At 38.5% G+C, this 19110-nt stretch overlaps 1 protein-coding gene across 10 annotated transcripts in view; it reads left to right on the top strand.

Annotated features, from left to right (window-relative positions):
- The first annotated feature begins 3975 nt into the window (after positions 1 to 3975).
- magi2a (membrane associated guanylate kinase, WW and PDZ domain containing 2a) overlaps positions 3976 to 19110 on the top strand; it is a 177758-nt gene continuing 162623 nt past the window's right edge. For all 10 annotated transcript variants that reach the window (XM_068306558.1, XM_068306557.1, XM_068306556.1 and 7 more), the window contains exon 1: positions 3976 to 4461. In XM_068306558.1, coding sequence (XP_068162659.1) covers positions 4161 to 4461 — 301 coding nt within the window. In that variant the 5' untranslated portion in view covers positions 3976 to 4160. The remainder of the gene's footprint in view (positions 4462 to 19110) is intronic.

Below are 19110 nucleotides of genomic sequence, written 5' to 3'. Positions count from 1 at the left end.
AAATTTAATGATATATTTCTCTGTTGATATGCGTAAAACCCAAGAGACTATAGCAGAATTTAACAATGATCAATATCTGCTGATATGGTCGGGCCGTTCGCATTCCACCTTATCAAGATTTTGTACACCAAAGTCTGAATTTTTTATGAATCTTGAAAAAGCAATTCAATACTGGCCAAGAATAAATGAATGGGTCCATAAAGGATTGGTTCTCCATCCCATTCTGCTTTTTACCTCCACAATTTCTCACATTGTACAGCATCCACAACCTTTATCTGCCAGTTCCAACAAAGCCAGAGATGCTCCTGGCAGTAAATCAGGTCCAGCTGCATATTTCTTGGCACCCTTTCAACCTTGGGGGTTACACAAAGGGAGCTAGAAAATGGCAGACTGGACATTTTCAGGTCTGTGAGGTCGGGCAGATGGCACCGAAATAAACAGCTCGGATGAAATGCCTCGGACAAAAAGATTTGAATAAAACAAACCGACCACACATTGGGGATGGAAATCGAAGCTTCTGTTTGACCATTCAATCCTGTATCAATTGCAAGATTGTAAAACAAGCAACTACATGGCCGACAATGACTGCTGGAGCTGGGATGGCAATGTTCACTCAAACAAAGTGGATGATAACTTCCTCTTTCATTGGCAGCGCAGGCCATCATGGAGCAATTTCGCTTTATTCCTGACCAGCTTTAATTATCCTGCAATGAGGCTTGTCATAACCATTACATCATGTAGCAGAGCAGTGCAGCAATCCCAAGGGGCGCATCAGTGACTGAGCCAATGGACTCCCATCTGGTCCTGTAGATGTGACTGATGGCTGAATGGAGTGCAATACGAATCTGCAGACGGGAATTTAAGCTGCTGTTTTTGTGCTGTTTTTTGTGATTCCAAAGGAAAAAAAATAATAATGGCGATGAGGATGGGGATTGTGAAAATGTTGTTCTCCGACAATTGACATTATGTGTACCAGTCAAATTCTCATCAACCCATGCTTATTGTGCCAAGCCTGAGTCCACCCACCGTATCACATGGTTTAATCCCGTGCTGGTTTTTTTCCAGTCCTTTCATTACTTCCACTGCCGATGTCCTCCTCTCCTCCCTGACACTTATTCTGCGGAGCACAGAGCATTCCTCTCCTTGTTCAAACACTGCCTCCAGAGTTCCCGGCCTTGTTAAAATACTCTCTTTCTCTTTCACTTTCTCTCTGTTTTTTAATTTTCAAGTCTGCGCGCTACACTCCCACTTCTGGAATGCAGAGGCACTTCTTCCAAATCCCAGGGAGGAGAAATAAAGCATTGTCTGACTCCACCGCTGCTGTCCTCACAACAAAAGGACAGAATAATTGTTCTTGAGGAAACATTGGTTGCAAATTGATGATACAACTGAAACATCTTATAGTTGTTTATGTCTAAAAATCTTATTAATTGAGACAAGCAGAGCTACATCTATTCAGAGCCAGAGTCATAATAAGAACAGCAAAGGCGATTCTTCTGTATTTTGTGTTGGAACTGAAGGTTTACAGTCTGCTTTCACAACTTTTATTTGTCAGGCTGATCCCACATAAAGAAGTTTCACATTTAAGAAACACATGTATTTGCTTCATCACATTAAGAAGCTAGTTAGCTTATCTTTTCCAAGATGCAGGAAACCACGGGAAGCAAATAATTTGATTCCAGCTCCTGACAAAGTGACAGGAGTGAAATCATACCTTTCTTGACTGAGGTAATGATAGATTAAAATATTGATACTTAAAATATATGAAAATCATATTTTGAAATAAAAACACGTAGTCAAACGTTTAGTCAAAAATAAACTAAAAATGCTTATCTGTAGTTGAATAAAATGCAAATTATTGAAGTTATTTGGTTTGTAGAGTCCAATAGCATTTAGCGCCAGTTTGGAGTATTTTCCCATCTGATTGTACTTTATAAATGTGAATATTCTTCACTATCATGTAGTAGCGACAGAGTAAACTTGTTTGCTGATGAAAGCCATGAGATAGATGGTTGCTCTGGAAAAGCTTCAGTCAGACCAGTGAATCCTAGTCATGATGAACTACAGAACTCAAACAGTGAAAAGATGTATGTTTTCATATATCTTATGACCCCTCAGATTTATCTAAATGCTCTTGATGATCACAAATCTGCTACATGCTACGGACACACTAAACTCATATTAAGAGAATATTAAGGTTTTATACACAGCACTGTAAGAAACAACTATTTCTGCACTAAATTTTATATCTGGCTCTGTGGAGATGGATAAAACAGATTTTAGAGCTCCATAATATGAAAATTAACTGGGTAGCAGTGTTCTAAAATCATGTTTACTCAGTTTTCTCAAAACATCCTTGAAAAACAAGGCATAATAAATGACGCTAGAAGAAGAAGATGTGAGACAAGTGCACATAGCTCACCTCCTTACTGGGAATTTTCATTTGTTATGAGACAAACATTATTTTTAAGGCTCAGAAGGCATTAACTTGTGATGACAGATGACTGCGTTGCAGCAAAGCTATGATGATTGTATATCTGTGTAATTATGGCAGTAAGCTGTAAACTATCATTACTGTAATGGGCTTTGTAACAGAAGGAGAGGAGATGTTAGAGAGGGCTTCACAAAGCAGACTGGAGGTTCTAAAGATGTCACACACACAACACACATCTTGCTTAAAGATTGATTACACTTGTATGTACAATTGTCCATTTGTTTTATGTCCTATTATTGTAGTTTGAGATAACACAAGTGGATTTTCCTTTATTCTGGCAGATGACAAAACTATAATAAATCCAGAATTTACATCACAAATGCTGAGAGGGAACAATGTTTGCAGAAGCTGCCATCAAACGTGTTTCAGAAAATTCAAACTTCTATTCATGAAAATCAACCAGAGAATTATTAAAAGGTGTGTTTAAAGGAATAAATTATTTCACATTCACCTGAAATGAAAAATAATTGAGATATATATTTGTAAAGACCTTTATACCAACAAAATATTAAAGTGACCCTTGGGGGATTATGTCCACACAGAAGAATGTAATTGAAAAACACAAACTTTCAAGGATAAATGAATGACAAAACAGCTGAAAAAGAGGTTTATTTAATTGATTTTGCCTTTCAAAGCTGACATGCAATAGAAGTTGTATTTAACGTTCTGGTCCAATCTCTCCTGAGCCCAAGGTATTTCTAACTTTTGTGAACTAACTATAGCATAATAAGCGTCTGTAAGAAAATGTCAAAAAGAAAAGACATATTTGTGGTATTTAAAAAAATTATTCAAACCAGTGGAAATACCACTACTCCACATCTCTCACGTTTCCTTTTTTCTTTTTTTTTTCTTTTCCATGGAAAGCTGGATTTGCTAAAAGCCGTGCCTCTCCGCTTCTCCTCCTTCACATCCGGGTCAGTTATGCTGGTTGGAGCTGAATGCTACATTCACGTACCCTTTGTAAACGTGTGAGCTCAGTTTCGGAGATCGTAAACAGATCTCGTTGATGCCTTTGAGTGCACGCGGTTGTTTTTTGTTGTTGTTGTTGTTTTTTCAACCTTAAATCGATTTGCGGTTTTTGGAGAAATATAAACATTTATATGTTTATTTGCCTATTTATTGTAATAAAAAGGTTTGTTGTCTATAATACAAACACCCCCCTCTAATCCAAAGTGGTACACTAAATAAAAGTTAATAACAACGTCAGCTATTAGTATTCGTGCTTTATTGCCCTATTCATTTGCAAATACAATCATGACGCACTATTCCCGGCGGATGTAGTTCCATCATAACAACAGCAAAAATAACAGCGATTAATTGTTTCCCGACGTTCCTCATATTTTTTATGAATAAACATCAAATAAATCACCCTAAAGTATGTTTAACTTCCGTCACAAGTTCTTATTTACATGTGAAGTTACAGATTCCGACTGTTGACGCAGCCCGTGAACGCACTACAAGTTGAGCAGCATACAGTTAATGCAAAGACAGACTGATGATCCAGCTGCTGTGCGTGTGTGTGTGTGTGTGTGCGCGCTGACATGGATACAACTGGCGTTTACTGGTGAAACTGGACACATCAGTGTTACGGTGACACCGGGGCACTTCTGCGAGCGATAAAACTTCTTCCACGGCCGCACTCATGTGATTTTCCCTTGTTTGAGCCATGTCCAAGAGCCTGAAGAAGAGGAAGAACCACTGGACTAACAAAGTCCACGAGAGTGTCCTTTGCAGGAATGAGGAGGGGGAGCAGGGGCTGGAGTTGAAGGGCGGCGCAGAGAATGGACAGTTCCCGGTTATCGGTGAGCTTCTCCCGGACGGAGCGGTCTGCCAGAGCGGCAAACTCTGCCAGGATGAACTCCTGCTGGAAGTCAATGATACCCCGGTGGCTGGGCTCACCACTAGGGACGTCCATGCTGTGGTCAAACACAGCAAAGACCCCGTCCGACTGAAGAGTGTCAAACAAGGTGAGCTTTTTCTAGCTTTTACACCAACTTTCCCGCATTCCGTACATTGTTTTTCCCGAAAAACGTTATCTTTTATCTTTGTTTTTTTTTTTTTAAATTAATCTGTTTTTGTGCCTCCAAAACGAAGTTTTTCCAACGTGCGCGGTATTTTAGACAAACTATTTGCATGACATTTACTTTTTTGCTGTGTTATGTTGTGGGTTTGCTCAGATATTCCTATTTTTTTTCCACAGTCATTGTTGTAAAAAAAGAAAAAACAAAAGATGTTTTAGCGATGTGTAGCTGAAGGGGGTGTGTTACATTTGGGGGAAATCAGAAATTCTAAATTCCAGTGACACACACCGAGTACGCGCATGTTTACAACTGTGATTTCAGCTTTGTGCTTAACATGTAATAACTATTATGTCATTATATTGTAATGCTGCGTTCACTGTAGCTTAATCTCACACTTTAATGAACTTTCTCCATTTACCAGAACTGTTCACAAAAATGTCATGACTAAATATTGAACAGTCACATATTTAACCACATATTTTACATTTGTGTGTGAAGAGTGGTTAATATATGTAATGTAATTTAAAATTATTTTAAGCTTAAATATTTTCTCAGTTTCTCAGGTGACAATATTTCTACTTCTTTCCCTCAGGTTACCACGATAGTTTTGAGTTTGGGAGTGTTGTCCACCATGAATAACAAGTTTATGTCTGCCAGTGTTGACGGTTTTTGTCTTCCTTTATGATTCACCAATTTAGGACGGCACAGTTTTGGCAAAAACTTGTACTGCAGTCTTTGAACCTGTGCCAGGGAGGTCATGTTTTTGTTGATATTTGTTTGTATGTCTCGTTTGGGTGAAAATTGCACAATGGCAGTCCAGTAAGATGAAAATGTGATCAGCATTCAAAACATTTTCCGGATATGATAGATGAAACTGTTTTGATTCAGTTCAGTGTAAAACATCCTCTGCTGAAATTGTTGTTTTTTTGTTTTGTTTTTTACAATGTGGTTTCAAATTCTTTTGATGGTTTTTCATAGTAGAAGAGTCATTATGGGGGCCAATAGGACTACTGGTTTTAGGCACATTTGCATTATGGGGACACAATTGCCAGAGTTCAGCCCTTTTTGAGTGTTTGTTTTTTTAATATTTCCTGTAATAAACTGTGAATTTTTATATTAGAAAAAATATTTTACCCTATTTGTTATGAATCTAATAGCTCTATTTTAGGTTATAACATAAATTCATGTTTCTTAAACATTAATCATATCCCTGGGTGTGCTTGAACCACCATCCTTCCAGTTAACAGCCGACAGCGCTAATATATTACGCCACAGAGACCGGTGCAGCCCAGATGAAGGCACTGGATAATACCAAGAATTCCAATCACAAGGAAAACCACCTTTATTCATCCCAAATGAAGGAATTGTTCTTTCACGCAGAAAAAATATTTTCTCACCCACCTTTGGCCTTGAACACAGCACACAGAGAGGGCTTCTACACATGCAGAGGAGAGAGCTGTTGAGTGTTGAGCAGCCACTGGGCGGCGCCCTGAGTGCAGGTAGGGGTTTGGATGCCTTGCTCCAGGGCACGTCAGCAGAGCCCAAGAAGTAAGCCGTTGATAGAGAAATGACTAATATTATACAGCCTTAATTTAAAAGAGCAATTGATTTTTTATATTTACTGCTACCTTTAAATCACTTTTCTTTTGCAAAGTGGAAATTTTAATATTTAATATTTGTCCTCCAATTTGGTGCTACATTGAGAGGACTCAGTTGAATTTGAAGACCATCCATCCATCTATCGTCTACAATATTGTATAAATAGTAAATTCATTTTCCACAATCCTATATCAGCATCAGAACATCGCCAGGAGAAATATAAAAAGCCATAAATTAAGGTCTGATAAGGTCTGTTATTTCGTGGTACGCACTAGGTGGGAATGCAAACTTATTTGTCCCGGAAGTTCAGTGAGGTCACCGTCCAAAAACAGATATTCAGATATTTTTGAAATGCAGCAGCCATATTACCCCCATTTAGACAACCAAAACCATGCAAATGTGCCCAACTTGTACAAACTCCAAACACCGTCTTGTCTCGTCAATTTTCCCCACTGGAGTTGAGGCTTGTTGGTGATGGACACACTCATCTGGCCGGCTGTCTGTCTGATCCTAGCAGCTAATGACGCCGGCTGTTGCATTGTGAATAGAGAGGAGCATCCAGGGGTCTCGTTTTGGGATGAAAAATCAGCCAAAGAGGCTTTGGATCAAAGTCTTAGTGTGTTTGTATGTGTATGACGGCGTGTGCGCATGCATTCAGTATCGTGCCAGGGATTTATTCAAAAGGCAGCTGAGCCAATATTAAACTGTGGAATTTCATTCAATGAAATATTTATATCCCTCAGTTGCTGCTGAAGTGATTGATATTCTCCTTTTGCTCAGCTCTTGTTTGTGTGAGTGGTTGTTTACGCTGTCATGTGTTTTTTAATGTAGTTTTTATGCATACTAAATAAATAGTCATGAGGAGAAACACTTTGTCCTTACAGGAGAGAGTTCAGGCGAAGATACTTTGCAATTTAATGCCACGATCTGTTTCAGTATTATCTCAATAAGCCAGGGCTGATAGATCACTATATGCTGTTTTTTAATTTCTTAAAAGTTTTTGTTCATATGTTGTTGTATTTTTATGCATGTGTGTACTTATTTAAATATAGATGTAAATTTAGAAAAAGGATAGAATTCAACACAAAAATTGTGATTTAATGGAACTTTCATTGTATGTTTTCTCCAGGAACGTAGAATTCAGACGTTACTATTGATTGAATATCTTATACTAACTCTAAATTTTAGGTCTCAGTTGCAGCCCTAAAGGCAAAAATAAGTCATGTTGTGTTACTAAGCAAAATCAATTATCAGAAATACAGGATGACTAATTTGCCCTCTTGGGATAATGGTGTCTGTGTCCAGCGCTTGTGAAACATACAAAAAAGACTGAGTGATCAAAGTAGTAGATCTTTTCTCATGAATATTTATGAGGTTTAACTGACCGCCTAGCAAAAAAATGAACTACAGTTCATGGTTGGGTGTCTTGTATTAACTTTCCACAACTTAATGATGTCTTTTGACATTCAAGCAGAAGAGGTGGCTGTAATTTTTAAGTACCACATTTAAACAACGGAAAAGTTGTGTGTTCTTCAGTTGAAGGTGTCGGTCTGTCTCAGTTGTTAGTATCACCGTAGCTCAGTTTGAACAGCTACTTGGTCTAAATGATTATGAGTTCCTCACCTGCACTCAAGCGCTGGTTCCTTTAGGCTCATGATGCTCAGTTAAAGACTTCAGACAGGAATGTGAAGTGTCCTTCAGGCACAAACTGCCTGTAATGAAATTTAACAATGTCAAATATCAGATAACAGTAGGCCAATAAAACCATCATAAATTAGTACTGTGTCTTTGCTCATTTAGCCCTGAGCCAGGGAGCGGGGTTACCGACCAGTCAACGCATGGTCGACCTGAAAAGGTTGGCCTTTGTGAATAATGCATCAAATTCTCTAATGTACTTATCTCTAATCTCTAATCTGCTTCTCTAATGTCACAACTGTATTATTGTCGTCCATTTCTCTTCAAAGACCTTGGCCAAATTGTCAACTTGAATTAAAATCTTCTAAGCAATTAGAGAAGCCAGGTCATGGTTTACATTTCTTTTCCATCTTAGCGATCATGAATCTGGAATCCCAAGGGTAGTACTTTTTAAACTCCACAATATCAGGTCTTTCAGGGAGAAGAGATTAGATTGCCACCAGCAATCAGACATGCCCTGTAGTATTTAGGATGTAATTGGGATTTCCACAACATACTAATGGGATTCAGTTATATTTCCCGGGATAGTGTGAATTTTCATTAGAGCCAGACAGGACATCATGGAAAGAAAAGGCTGCAACTTCTTCAAAGTTGGATTTTTTTAGTCTAGGCAGACAATGATGTACTTAAAGCTTTTGTTTGCACAATGCTCATGTATCACACTGGACCAATTCACATTCAATACAATTTATTGGTCAGTTTACCTTTTTGTTTAGATTTCATTACAGAAAGACACGTTTCATATCATAACTGCACTAAATTCAGCTTCAAAAACAGTATATTTCCATGAGTTTTTTGTTCAGGTGGTTCAGCTAATATAAATGTTTATTGTCAAGCACATGCAAAAACGAGGTTGTTGAGTATACTGGAGAGTGAATTTCTGGGAACAATACAACCTGAATTACAACAGTTTACAAAGTGGTAAAAAGCAAATATATTTCAGTGGTATAGGATGGGAGGAGGGTCACAAATCTATTTCAGATAATCTGCATGATCATTAAAAATTAAGATGATTTTTCATAAATACTGCTTCCGAATCAATATGAATTAGCTTTACATTTCAGTTCCTGTCTCTTTTCCTCAGTTCATCTTCCTTCTCTAGCCCCAGTGAAGGATTAATGCAGCCAGCTATAGAGGCTCCTTCTACATCTTTCACTGCCACTACAGTGAAAATCCTCCCCAAGCAGTGTTAGGTGCAGCTGAAAGAGACATTTCCAGGTTAGCCAAAGGCAATTGGAGCGCTCACTGGCTGCCCACTGTTCGTTAGCAGTCCTAGAGAAAGTCATGACAGCATCCTGAGCATGAGGAAGAAGTGGCAGCAGGCGTGGCCAGACTTTCTTAGTTTTAAAGGTTGTTTTTGGCTAACAGCGTGTCTTTGGGGTTGGCAATATTAACTACACCACCACTGAAGTCCAGAGCTAGAAAAATTGCAGGCCAGATTACGTTTGGTCCAGTACCCAGGGGTCGTATTCAGGGGGTTGATGTCAGGGATTGTATTGATTAATTGTCAGGCATTAAATGTCAGGGATTGTACTTGTTCATCAACTGTTGTTAAATGTCAAGATGTACCTAGGTACACATTAATCTGTAATAATAATTAGTGTTGACTGGTGTCTTTGTCACATGGTAGTCATGCTTGTCTGCATATTGTAACTGCAGCATTGCAATAACTTTGCTGGGTGAATTGGTTTTAACGGCATTAATATTTTTACTATTTAAATAGTTTGCTTTCATACATTAGTATTGATGATTAATTTTTAATGTAATTTTTTTATTTTAATTTTAAATTTTTTTTATTTGAGTTTGCTTTTATACTTAATTATTGATGCTTATGATTAATCATTCACTATATAGAAAGCAAAAAAAGAATTCAATGCTAGATTCAGGGATTATTCTTATCCGTACTTAAAATGCGAGTCCTTGAAAGTTGTCTTTCCTTTGAATTTAGCTTCAGCGGCAATCTTATGATTAAATATAATTTTAAGGACGAAAAGAATACAATGGCCTCAAATGGGAAATGACATTCTCAAATTACAATCACCATAACTTGATAAGAAGTTTTCATTCAGCCAATTTGAGATCTTCTAGCGCTTTTGTTGTGTCTTTTTTACAAGTTGCTGTGTTCCCCATTGCTTCAGAATACTTACTGCGAAATGTTGTACGTGTATCATGCAATTGTAGTAACATTTGTAATTACTAATTATTTAATTAATAACATTTCTTGCTATTGATTAATTATTGATGGCTCAAACAGTTTAACATGAAATAATAGTGAGGCAGAGGTTGCAGAATGCAACTACATGGCTGGACCTGACTCCTCACTGGTAAGGTCAGCATTTTTGAACCCAAAGATGAGCTTGTTTTGCAGATAGAACCGTAAAAGTCCAACATGAGCAACATCCAGGACCGCTTAAGGGAAAACCAATATTTTTTGTCACTATGAAGTCAATGATGCATGAATAATGGAATGATTGATGGGAGCGATGATGAGTTAGGACTGGTTGCTGGTCTGTCTGGGGGTTTGAACGATGGGATGGTTCTTATCCTGAGAAGTTGTGTTGAGTCAGATACACACTGTTGCGTGGGAGTTCGCTAATGATTCTCAGTACAGTCAGACCAATCTGTCTTCTTGTCAAGGTCCCATTGAAAGTGTTAAGTTGAGCCAGAAAGTGTGACACAAGAAGTGTGATACACACACACACACACATACTCTCACATGCACTTGTAAATAGCTGCTATCCTCCAGTATGTGTGTGTTTGTGTTAGCATGGCCCCGGGGCCTTTGCACCACTTACCACATGCTGTCCAATCATGCCTGACAGAGGTTCGCTGAACAGATCTAGTCCTTTCCTCTGTTACATTGTCTGACTGCTAGGCTTCCCTTGGGGGAAAGGTAATGATAAGGCACACATGCATGCGCGCGTGCGCACACACACACACACACACACACACACACACACACACACACACACACACACACACACACACACACACACACACACACACACACACACACACACACACAAACTACCTTTCCTTCCTTGTAAACATCAGCCATCTGTTGTGGTAAGTTGAAGTATTCCAGGAACTGAGAAATGGCAAGGCAGCAAACTTTCGTGTGAGTCATACATGAGTGGTTTGCGAGGGTTGTCACAAATTTGACACAGTAGTGCAAATTGCTATTAAAATAATCACGATTAATTATTTAATTGTATTCTGCCATTTGTTTGATTCCACCATTAAATATAATTAAAGTTTAATAGCACAAATACACTATGCGAGGAATAAGAGCTCTTTATTAGCACAGTTATGTTATTGTTTGAAACCTGCCTATGAGCTGCAGTAGCAGCGATTTTTCTGGATGGACCTGAGGATGATACCATCTGTCCCAGTTCAGTGAAATGGGTGGGGCGGTGGGTCCAAAAATGGTTATTGTACTCTCCTTTTATATTTGGCTTCAAAATGTGTCCACAGTGATACTGAGGTGTTTGGCTTTGCTGCTGAATGATCCGGACGTTCGCATCAAAAGATTCTTATCAGAAAGTTAAACATCTCAAGAGATGTTTAACTAAATGTTAGGATAGAGCAATCAGATGATGTAATTTGGACTGAAATACTAACTCAAATTATTTGAGTACCTCGATTACTAAAAATCCAAGAAGAAATGCTTATATGTTTTATTTATGTTACTTTTAGTCACATGCCTTCTTAACTCTACATCTCATTTAACAGTCTGTTTAAGGTGAGACTGTTATCACATGTACAGTAATTGTGCTGCAGGAAATGTATATTGACATAAGTGGAGTTAGAAATGAGTGTGTGCTCCAAAATGAAGAAAATTAGCAGCACACAAATAAATTGAAAAGGTGAATGCAAATGTTCTTTAGTTGTAGAAATCACTTTACATGTATAATCTATCATGTACTTTGCTTAGATAATATTTGAGTCATTTTATGAATGCTGCATTTATTAACTGACACACTGTAGGCTATACTTAAAAATTACACCTCCATAATGGATTGCTTTCTCTTTTCTCTGCTCTTCTCACTGTTGTTTGTCCAGTTTAATTTAATCACACATACAGTACATTAAACAATGTCCTACAGGTATAGCAGCTTATACTCTATCACAATGGTTGTGCCACATTGTGCTGTTAAATTTCTTTCACACTGGCATATATTTTCTCTTTAGGGGCAGATTTAAGGTAATTATTTTTAATAAATGGTTCACCACTTTGTGACACTTATCTGTAATGCGCACTTGTAATGGATTTCCATCAGCTCATTAATTTGTTGTTTTGACATTGGATGGATCTCTAATTCTAAACAGGTGTAATATTTTATAATGCAAGAACATCCAAATATATTTTACAAATAACTAAAGAAATCATCCTGGTGCTTAAATGAAAGATGAGGATCAAACTTTTCAGTCAGTGTTTTAAAAAGATGATAATTAAGATGATAAACATGCCTACGATCTGTCTGACCAGATGTGTTGGGAATCTACAGTTTGACTCTTAATGGAGGATTTTGGCAATCCAGCATTTAAAGCTGTTTTTATTGTTTGAATTTTAATGAACAAAAACTTTAAAACCACATTACACTCGTTTTTTCCTGTGACTATCTGCTACTAGAAAGCTTGGATTTACACAATCTCTTTTGTGACAATGTTCCATATTTTATTCAAAACATGTGATGTATTTATTGTTTTCACATTGTTTTACACCGTTTTCAGTCACACCAGGAATGCATCATCTTTCTTGCAGGAATGCTCATTTGTCACAAAAAGGTCTCCCTCCACTGGTTTCTGTCAGGTCTTAGTGATACCTCTTTTGTCTAAAGATAAGGTGATCCTTCTTGCCTATGCAACAAATCAACGTTGTCATCTCTAGTGAAGGTTTAGTTGTTTGTTGCGTGCAGAGCAGTCTTGTTTTCAACCTCCTTTAGGCCTCCGAAACCAATCAAAGTCACAGCAAGGAATATTGCAGGCACTAGCGGCCCTGTAGGCAGATGATGAAGCCAAAGTCAAGCTGCCACTGTTGTAGAACAAGGCGGCCCCCCAGATACAACTTTGCAGAAGGAGATGCTGTAATAATTTAGATTTTATGTCAGGAAAATTTAATATTCCTATCCCTTAAACTGCCAGTGGTATGAATAAAATTATATCTAAATGGGATATTGTGGAGTGAAGGCATTGGCAAAGGTGAAATTGGCTGACCCGCTCAGGGAGACCAGGGAATATTAAGCAAACTCCTCAGCCTACACTAGCTGACGCTGATTCACCAAAAGAGGAAAAATCAATACAGAGCGATTAAAGCCTTTCTGAGAAGCACAGTGGTTGGATTGTCCTTCTGCTGCTCTCATGCAAAGGATCAAACGTCTTGTGTTGTTATTTCATTTCCATGACTGTGTGTATGGCAGAAAGTATTTGTGTCCAGCCCACTCTGTGTTTCTCGGTGGATTGTCGATAAATGACGAAAGACTGACAAAATTTTGTCCCTGGATGGAGGGGCACCTGTTGCTCCACCAGCAGGTGTAGCAAAAGTCATCCAACACTTCCCAACCATCTTCCCACCCATCTCCCATCTTTTTTCTTGTAACTGTCTGTGTGATCATCTCAGTGCATTAGGCTTTGTACCATGGATACGTTACCATTTATAATGGCTTGTGCTAGTGGTGTTGGCAAAAAGCATAAGGTAAGTAATGATAGTGGTAGAGAAAGAAAAGAAAGTAAAGAAATGTGATGTTCTCTCTGATGACTCTGCCTCTGACCGACAGTAACCCATGGCCCGGATTTGGATAACAGGCTGGAAATGAAACGATTACTAATCATCTTTCTTTCAAGAAAATGTCTGAATGAATGTGGGTTTAAGGTTTATGGACATAAATAATAAAATAAACTTGTTAATTATTGAGCGTTATAGCTTGTATTTAGCTCAGTTAGGCAATTAAAGAGTCAAACTGTCCTTCTCCCTCTGCTTTCTGTCTTTATGCTACGCTTGACTCATTGACACCATGTTTAATGCACATACATAACATCAGCATAAATCTCGCCTCCATCTTTCTTGAGGAAAGTGAGCAAGCATATTTTCCAAAAAATATTGAACCATTCTTTTAAACTCTCCGATGAAACCAACAATGACATTACAGCTACCATACAGAGCAATGCCTGTTGGGATTCTGTGCTCCTTGTAGAAAATGCAATGCTATTGATCGACAACAAGTAGGAATTGCAGCGCGGAAGTGACAGAGCAGCAGTTTGTGACAAGATAAAGAGTCTGCAATAAGACTGTAAACAAGACATGGATTTTCCGCCGGGCTGTATGGATCCTACAAGGAACGATGAGACACATAATAAGCATGACAATTCAATAAAACCTACCTCTGCCTCAGTGCTGTATCAGTCTATGGGCTGATATTGTCTTACTCTGCTGTCTCACACTGAAGAGTCGTATGTCCTTGAGGCCACAACTGTCTACAGATTTTTAGGATTCCTGTCAAGTATTGCTGTCGCCGCTAGCTTCTCTTTAGCAACCACCTTCCATCCTCCAGCCTGTTAGTTTTGCCTGAAGCGAGGTCATCACCAGCTGCTTTAAGCCAGCCAACAGCATCACTCCTTAGAGGGTTGTAATTTATTTATTTATTTACAAATGCAACACTGTCTTTCACTCTCTTCTATGCCTTATTCTTCTCTTTCCTTCCCATTCATGTTCTGGTTCCTTCCCATTCTCCAGTGGGAATGAGGAGAGCTACGTTTAAATTCAATAGATGAAGAGACCAACTGTGTAGCTCAGCCGGTCTGTCCTGTGCAGGCAGACATTATTCACGCCATCCTTACTGTCATCTAGTGAGCGAGGGACCTTCTATAAGACAGCCTGGCAATGTGGGATAGAGAGAGAGACAGGGAGACAGAGAGGAGGAGGAACTGATAGTGAGAGGAGAACAGTTGGGCATTTAAAATACCTTGGTATATAACCAGGGCTGTGATATTTTACATTACTTCTGTTGGTTTTCACTCCAATGAATTTGGTCAAGATTTGGTTCGAAGCTTCTTCTAAATTGACAAAGTGCTAATATCATATTGTAAATAAATGTTCTTAAACTATATTCTAACACTAGAAACCTACCCCTAACATGAAGTTGTTTGTCCATCATCACTTGTTTATAATTTGTCAACAAAAATACAAATTTGTGTAAAACAAAAAACGCATAATCTTTTATTTTCCTTATGACAATCGTTACTGTTGGTGGTAGTGTCATGTTTATACATAATGACCTGCTTCTAATCAAAATGTATCTTTGGATCATGATCCCTAACTTGACCCAATTGCACATGATGGTCAACCATCATGAGTTGTCCAAGTCTGGATTTTTTAATTTTCCATTGATTAGTCAACAAGTACATATTATTTCATGACACTGGCTAAAGGCTGTATATCATAATGCTGAACTAGGTGGAAAGTCATTATGACGAACATAACCAGATTAATTTACCAACTAAAATACATCGATGATGCTGCATTCAAGTGCAGGTGTGGGTGTTTGACATATATAATGTTGACTTTACAACTCTAAAAGAAAAACCCAACCTCACTCCACCTGATAATACACATCTCAAAGAAGGCATCAATTAGATCAAATTTATTTGTCCATTGTTCTTTTCATGTGAGGAAGAGAGTGCTCTGAAATTTCTGTAAGCTCTTCTTTTATTGTTTGGCAAGCAATTGGACTATTAATCTCTCAAATGTGTCACACTTTTGTGGCCCTCGGACCTTTTATTTTAAATTTTGGGTCTTGTGTTTCAACAGAAGTGACAGATTTATGACTACAAAAAGTCATGCCGATCACTTTTTACTCTGAGGAAGACCATTTTAAGGATTGTTAAACTGATCCAATCAACTTAAACTTAATGATAGCATCTAGAAAGATAACATGTCTAATAGCTAAATGTAAATGTGCAACATGATATGTTCCACCAGTGGCAACTAATGAGAGTCTTGAACAACTGACCGAGACAATTTGATCATGCTGCATTCAAGTGGAGGTGTGGGTGTTCAGATATATCTAGTTTCTAAGTGTGTGTACGTGAAATCAGCTGTTGTTGCTCGGTTGACTTACTTGTCTTGATGCCAGATTAAAAGAAGAAGACTTTATAGGCTGTTGGCCACGCTCCGCTGTGTCCATGTTCTGTTGTAAATAACCTATGGCTCTTATTACTTTCTCCTATGCTTGCTTTTGTAAACATTGTTTTTAGGCTGCAGGAGCTTCATCTACAGAAAGAAAAACTGTCAAAAGAATACCCTGTTTGTCTTTATCCTCCCGGACTGGTTGAGTCAGACCTGGTCTTGGCGTTTATAGTGCATTGTATTGAATTGTAGACTTGACTCTTGATTGAAAACTCATCTTGCCGTGGGCAACAGCAAGTTCTCTGTTCTGGCTTTTTTTTTTTAAATTGAATTTTAACAACGCACATCTGTACATTTTAAGCAAGACAGAGTATATTTGCAGTAATAGACTAAGAGAATGGGGAGTGCAGAACAGTTTCCATCCTAAGTTATCATGCCACAAGGCAGCAGAGCTATTCTTTTCTCCTGTTGTACCACAGGGAGGTAAGAAATGGAGGAGGCATCACATCATCGTCATGTCTTCCATGACTCTCTGCAGAGCTACTTTTATTCACCACAAGGTATGCAATAATTAGACTGAGGTCAAGCAAGCGTATTGCTTCTCTCCCTCCTGTCCTAATGCAACATCATTCAAAAGCAGTACAGCAAGCTTTCCCCAATTTACAAAAAACAAGCAGAAGGTTCCTCCTAGCTCTTTACTCCCCTTATTCCTGACCTGATGTTTGCCCTTTATCTATATCCCTGCACCTACTTTCCATTTCAGCTGCTCTCTTGATTTTTTTTCAATGTACAAGAAGCGAGGAACAAAAGATTTTAATGAAGTGAGGATAATGCAAAGAAAAATTAAGCCTCACTCTCATAATCCACATACATTCTTGTGTATATATGGATGCTTACCCTCCGGTTTTTGTACTGGAACTACACTGAAAGATTGTTGTTTACAGTTTGCAGTTGCTTGTCTAGAAGAAATCCTACCGAACACATGTTTACAGGTAAAACGTACTGCGCCCTGACCACAGAAGTACCTGCAGTACATGCATTGAATAACAATTTCTAACATCAATAATTTAATGAGCCTGTATTCATTTTTAGACTCACACGGGCAAGCTACATTTGTATGTTTTGATATGCAGTGTTCATTTTCTTTGAATAACTTCTACAAACTCACAGTGCCAAAAAACATACTCTGCTAGTCTCTTGTTTAAGAAGTTTCAAGCAGTCAAGTTAGTTTTATGTGTATCATGTCTCTGGGCATATTCTAAGAAGAACAGGTCTAGACCGTAGTTTTTACTCTATAAAGACAACAGTACTTGGCAACAGTGGCGAGAAAATGCTGCCTTTTAACAGGCAGAAACCTTAAGCAGATTCTAACTCAAGGTGGGCGACTTCTTTGACCAGGTGGGTTAAAATAGACAAGGATAGCGATATGTATTCTTAAATAAGAAATAAGCATATGAATCACTGTCACATTACTTATCTGCACATGGAAACAAACTTGCCATTATGAATTCTGATGAGAGCTCATATTACCTTAGTAAAGCCGTAGTAGTGCTGTTAGAATCAGATATCTACCAGTCTTAAAGAAAGGTTAGTGTTTGCTTCTCTAGACATTGTAGCTGACTACGCATGATGGGTTTTTATAACATCTAGGGGTTTTTTTCTAAGAAGGGGTGCTGTGTCAGTTTAGCCATAAATTCCTTACATTATTGTGGAAAGTCTGCATTGAAAAGTTCTTTCAAAGTAAAGCCCATAAACAAATTTCCAGAATAAATAATCCTCCGTCTCGCACTTTGCTCTGTTTTTCTTCTTGACAAATGAAGTCTTAATGTGGTGGCATTCAAAGTTGCTCTGATGTAACACAGACTTATCTCCCCAATAGTCTCTGGCTTCAGGCCAGAGATCCAGGCCAGTGTTTCAGTCCACTATGCGAGCCTCCCTTTCCTGTTGCGGACTGTGGTGTTGCTTAATCAGGCTATATTTCCATTCAGTGTGATGAATGACAGCTCTGTATTATTGTAAAATGAAAGCAATCTTTGTTATTCTGATTAGGCCTGACAAAATAAGGCTTTATTTCTGAGCTTTCTTTCCACTCCCTTTTCTCCACCTGCTTTCTCCTTGTTGCTTCCCTACCTTTTAAATTGCTTCCCTCCTCTCTTCCTGTGCCAGTGTGCATTGTGGGTGTTGTCATCCTTTCCCTGCAACACCCAGACCTCATGTGGAGAGGTGTTGTGTGGTGTTTTGCTGTATTTGTGTTTGAATACTACAGGAACAACCTTGGTGCTGTATTGGTCCCAAATTTAAAATGGGACCGACACATGCAGTTAAAACCTCCATTCCTGGAAGAGATGATTTCTCCAACATAAGAGCAAAGGCTTAATGACTTAATTTACGTTCCTGTAATAATTGGTTTATTATTGGAACAAGAGGGTTTGAAAAGGATTTGAAGATTATTTCGGGGTCTTGCTGCATGGTCGTAGTCGAAAACATCAGCACATTTCAAGACATGAACTCCAGTGTTGATTTGGCCCAATAGTTGCTGCTGAGCCATCTTGTTTTCTTTTGGATTTTCCCATCAGGGATCGCCACAGCGAATCAATTTCCTCCATCTAACCCTGTCTTCTGCATCCCCTTCTCTCACACCAACTACCTTCAAGTCCTCTTTCACTACATCCATAAACCTCCTCTTTGGTCTTCCTCTAGGCCTCCTGCCTGGCAGTTCAAAACTCAGCATCCTTCAACCAATATATTCACTATCTCTCCTCTGGACATGTCCAAACCATCTCAGTCTGGCCTCTCTGAATTTATCTCCAAAACCTCTAACATGTGCTGTCCCTCTAATGTACTCATTCCTGATCCTATCCATCCTGGTCACTCCCAAAGAGAACCTCACCATCTTCATCTCTGCTGTACTTGTGGAAAACATCTCCACTCTACGACACGTTCTTTGGACTCTTTAGGTTTTGTGATGGGCTGCAGGGGATGCATTGACTAAACAGCTCTTTAGTTTATTTTGTTACACAAGGTGTATCACACCACTTTGATGAAAGATAGGTATAAACAAAAAGGTAATAGTGCAGTTCAACTTTCACAACATTCAGTACTCTTGCCTTTTTTATGAGATTTATGAAATGTGTGGAGCAAATCCAATTCAGAGTGAGTATTTATTCAAATCAATG

The sequence above is a fragment of the Antennarius striatus genome, chromosome 22, assembly GCF_040054535.1.
Source record: "Antennarius striatus isolate MH-2024 chromosome 22, ASM4005453v1, whole genome shotgun sequence".
Taxonomy (NCBI): Eukaryota; Metazoa; Chordata; class Actinopteri; order Lophiiformes; family Antennariidae; genus Antennarius; species Antennarius striatus.
The sequence above is the reverse complement of the archived record's forward strand: the minus strand, read 5'-3'. Positions and strand labels throughout refer to the sequence as shown.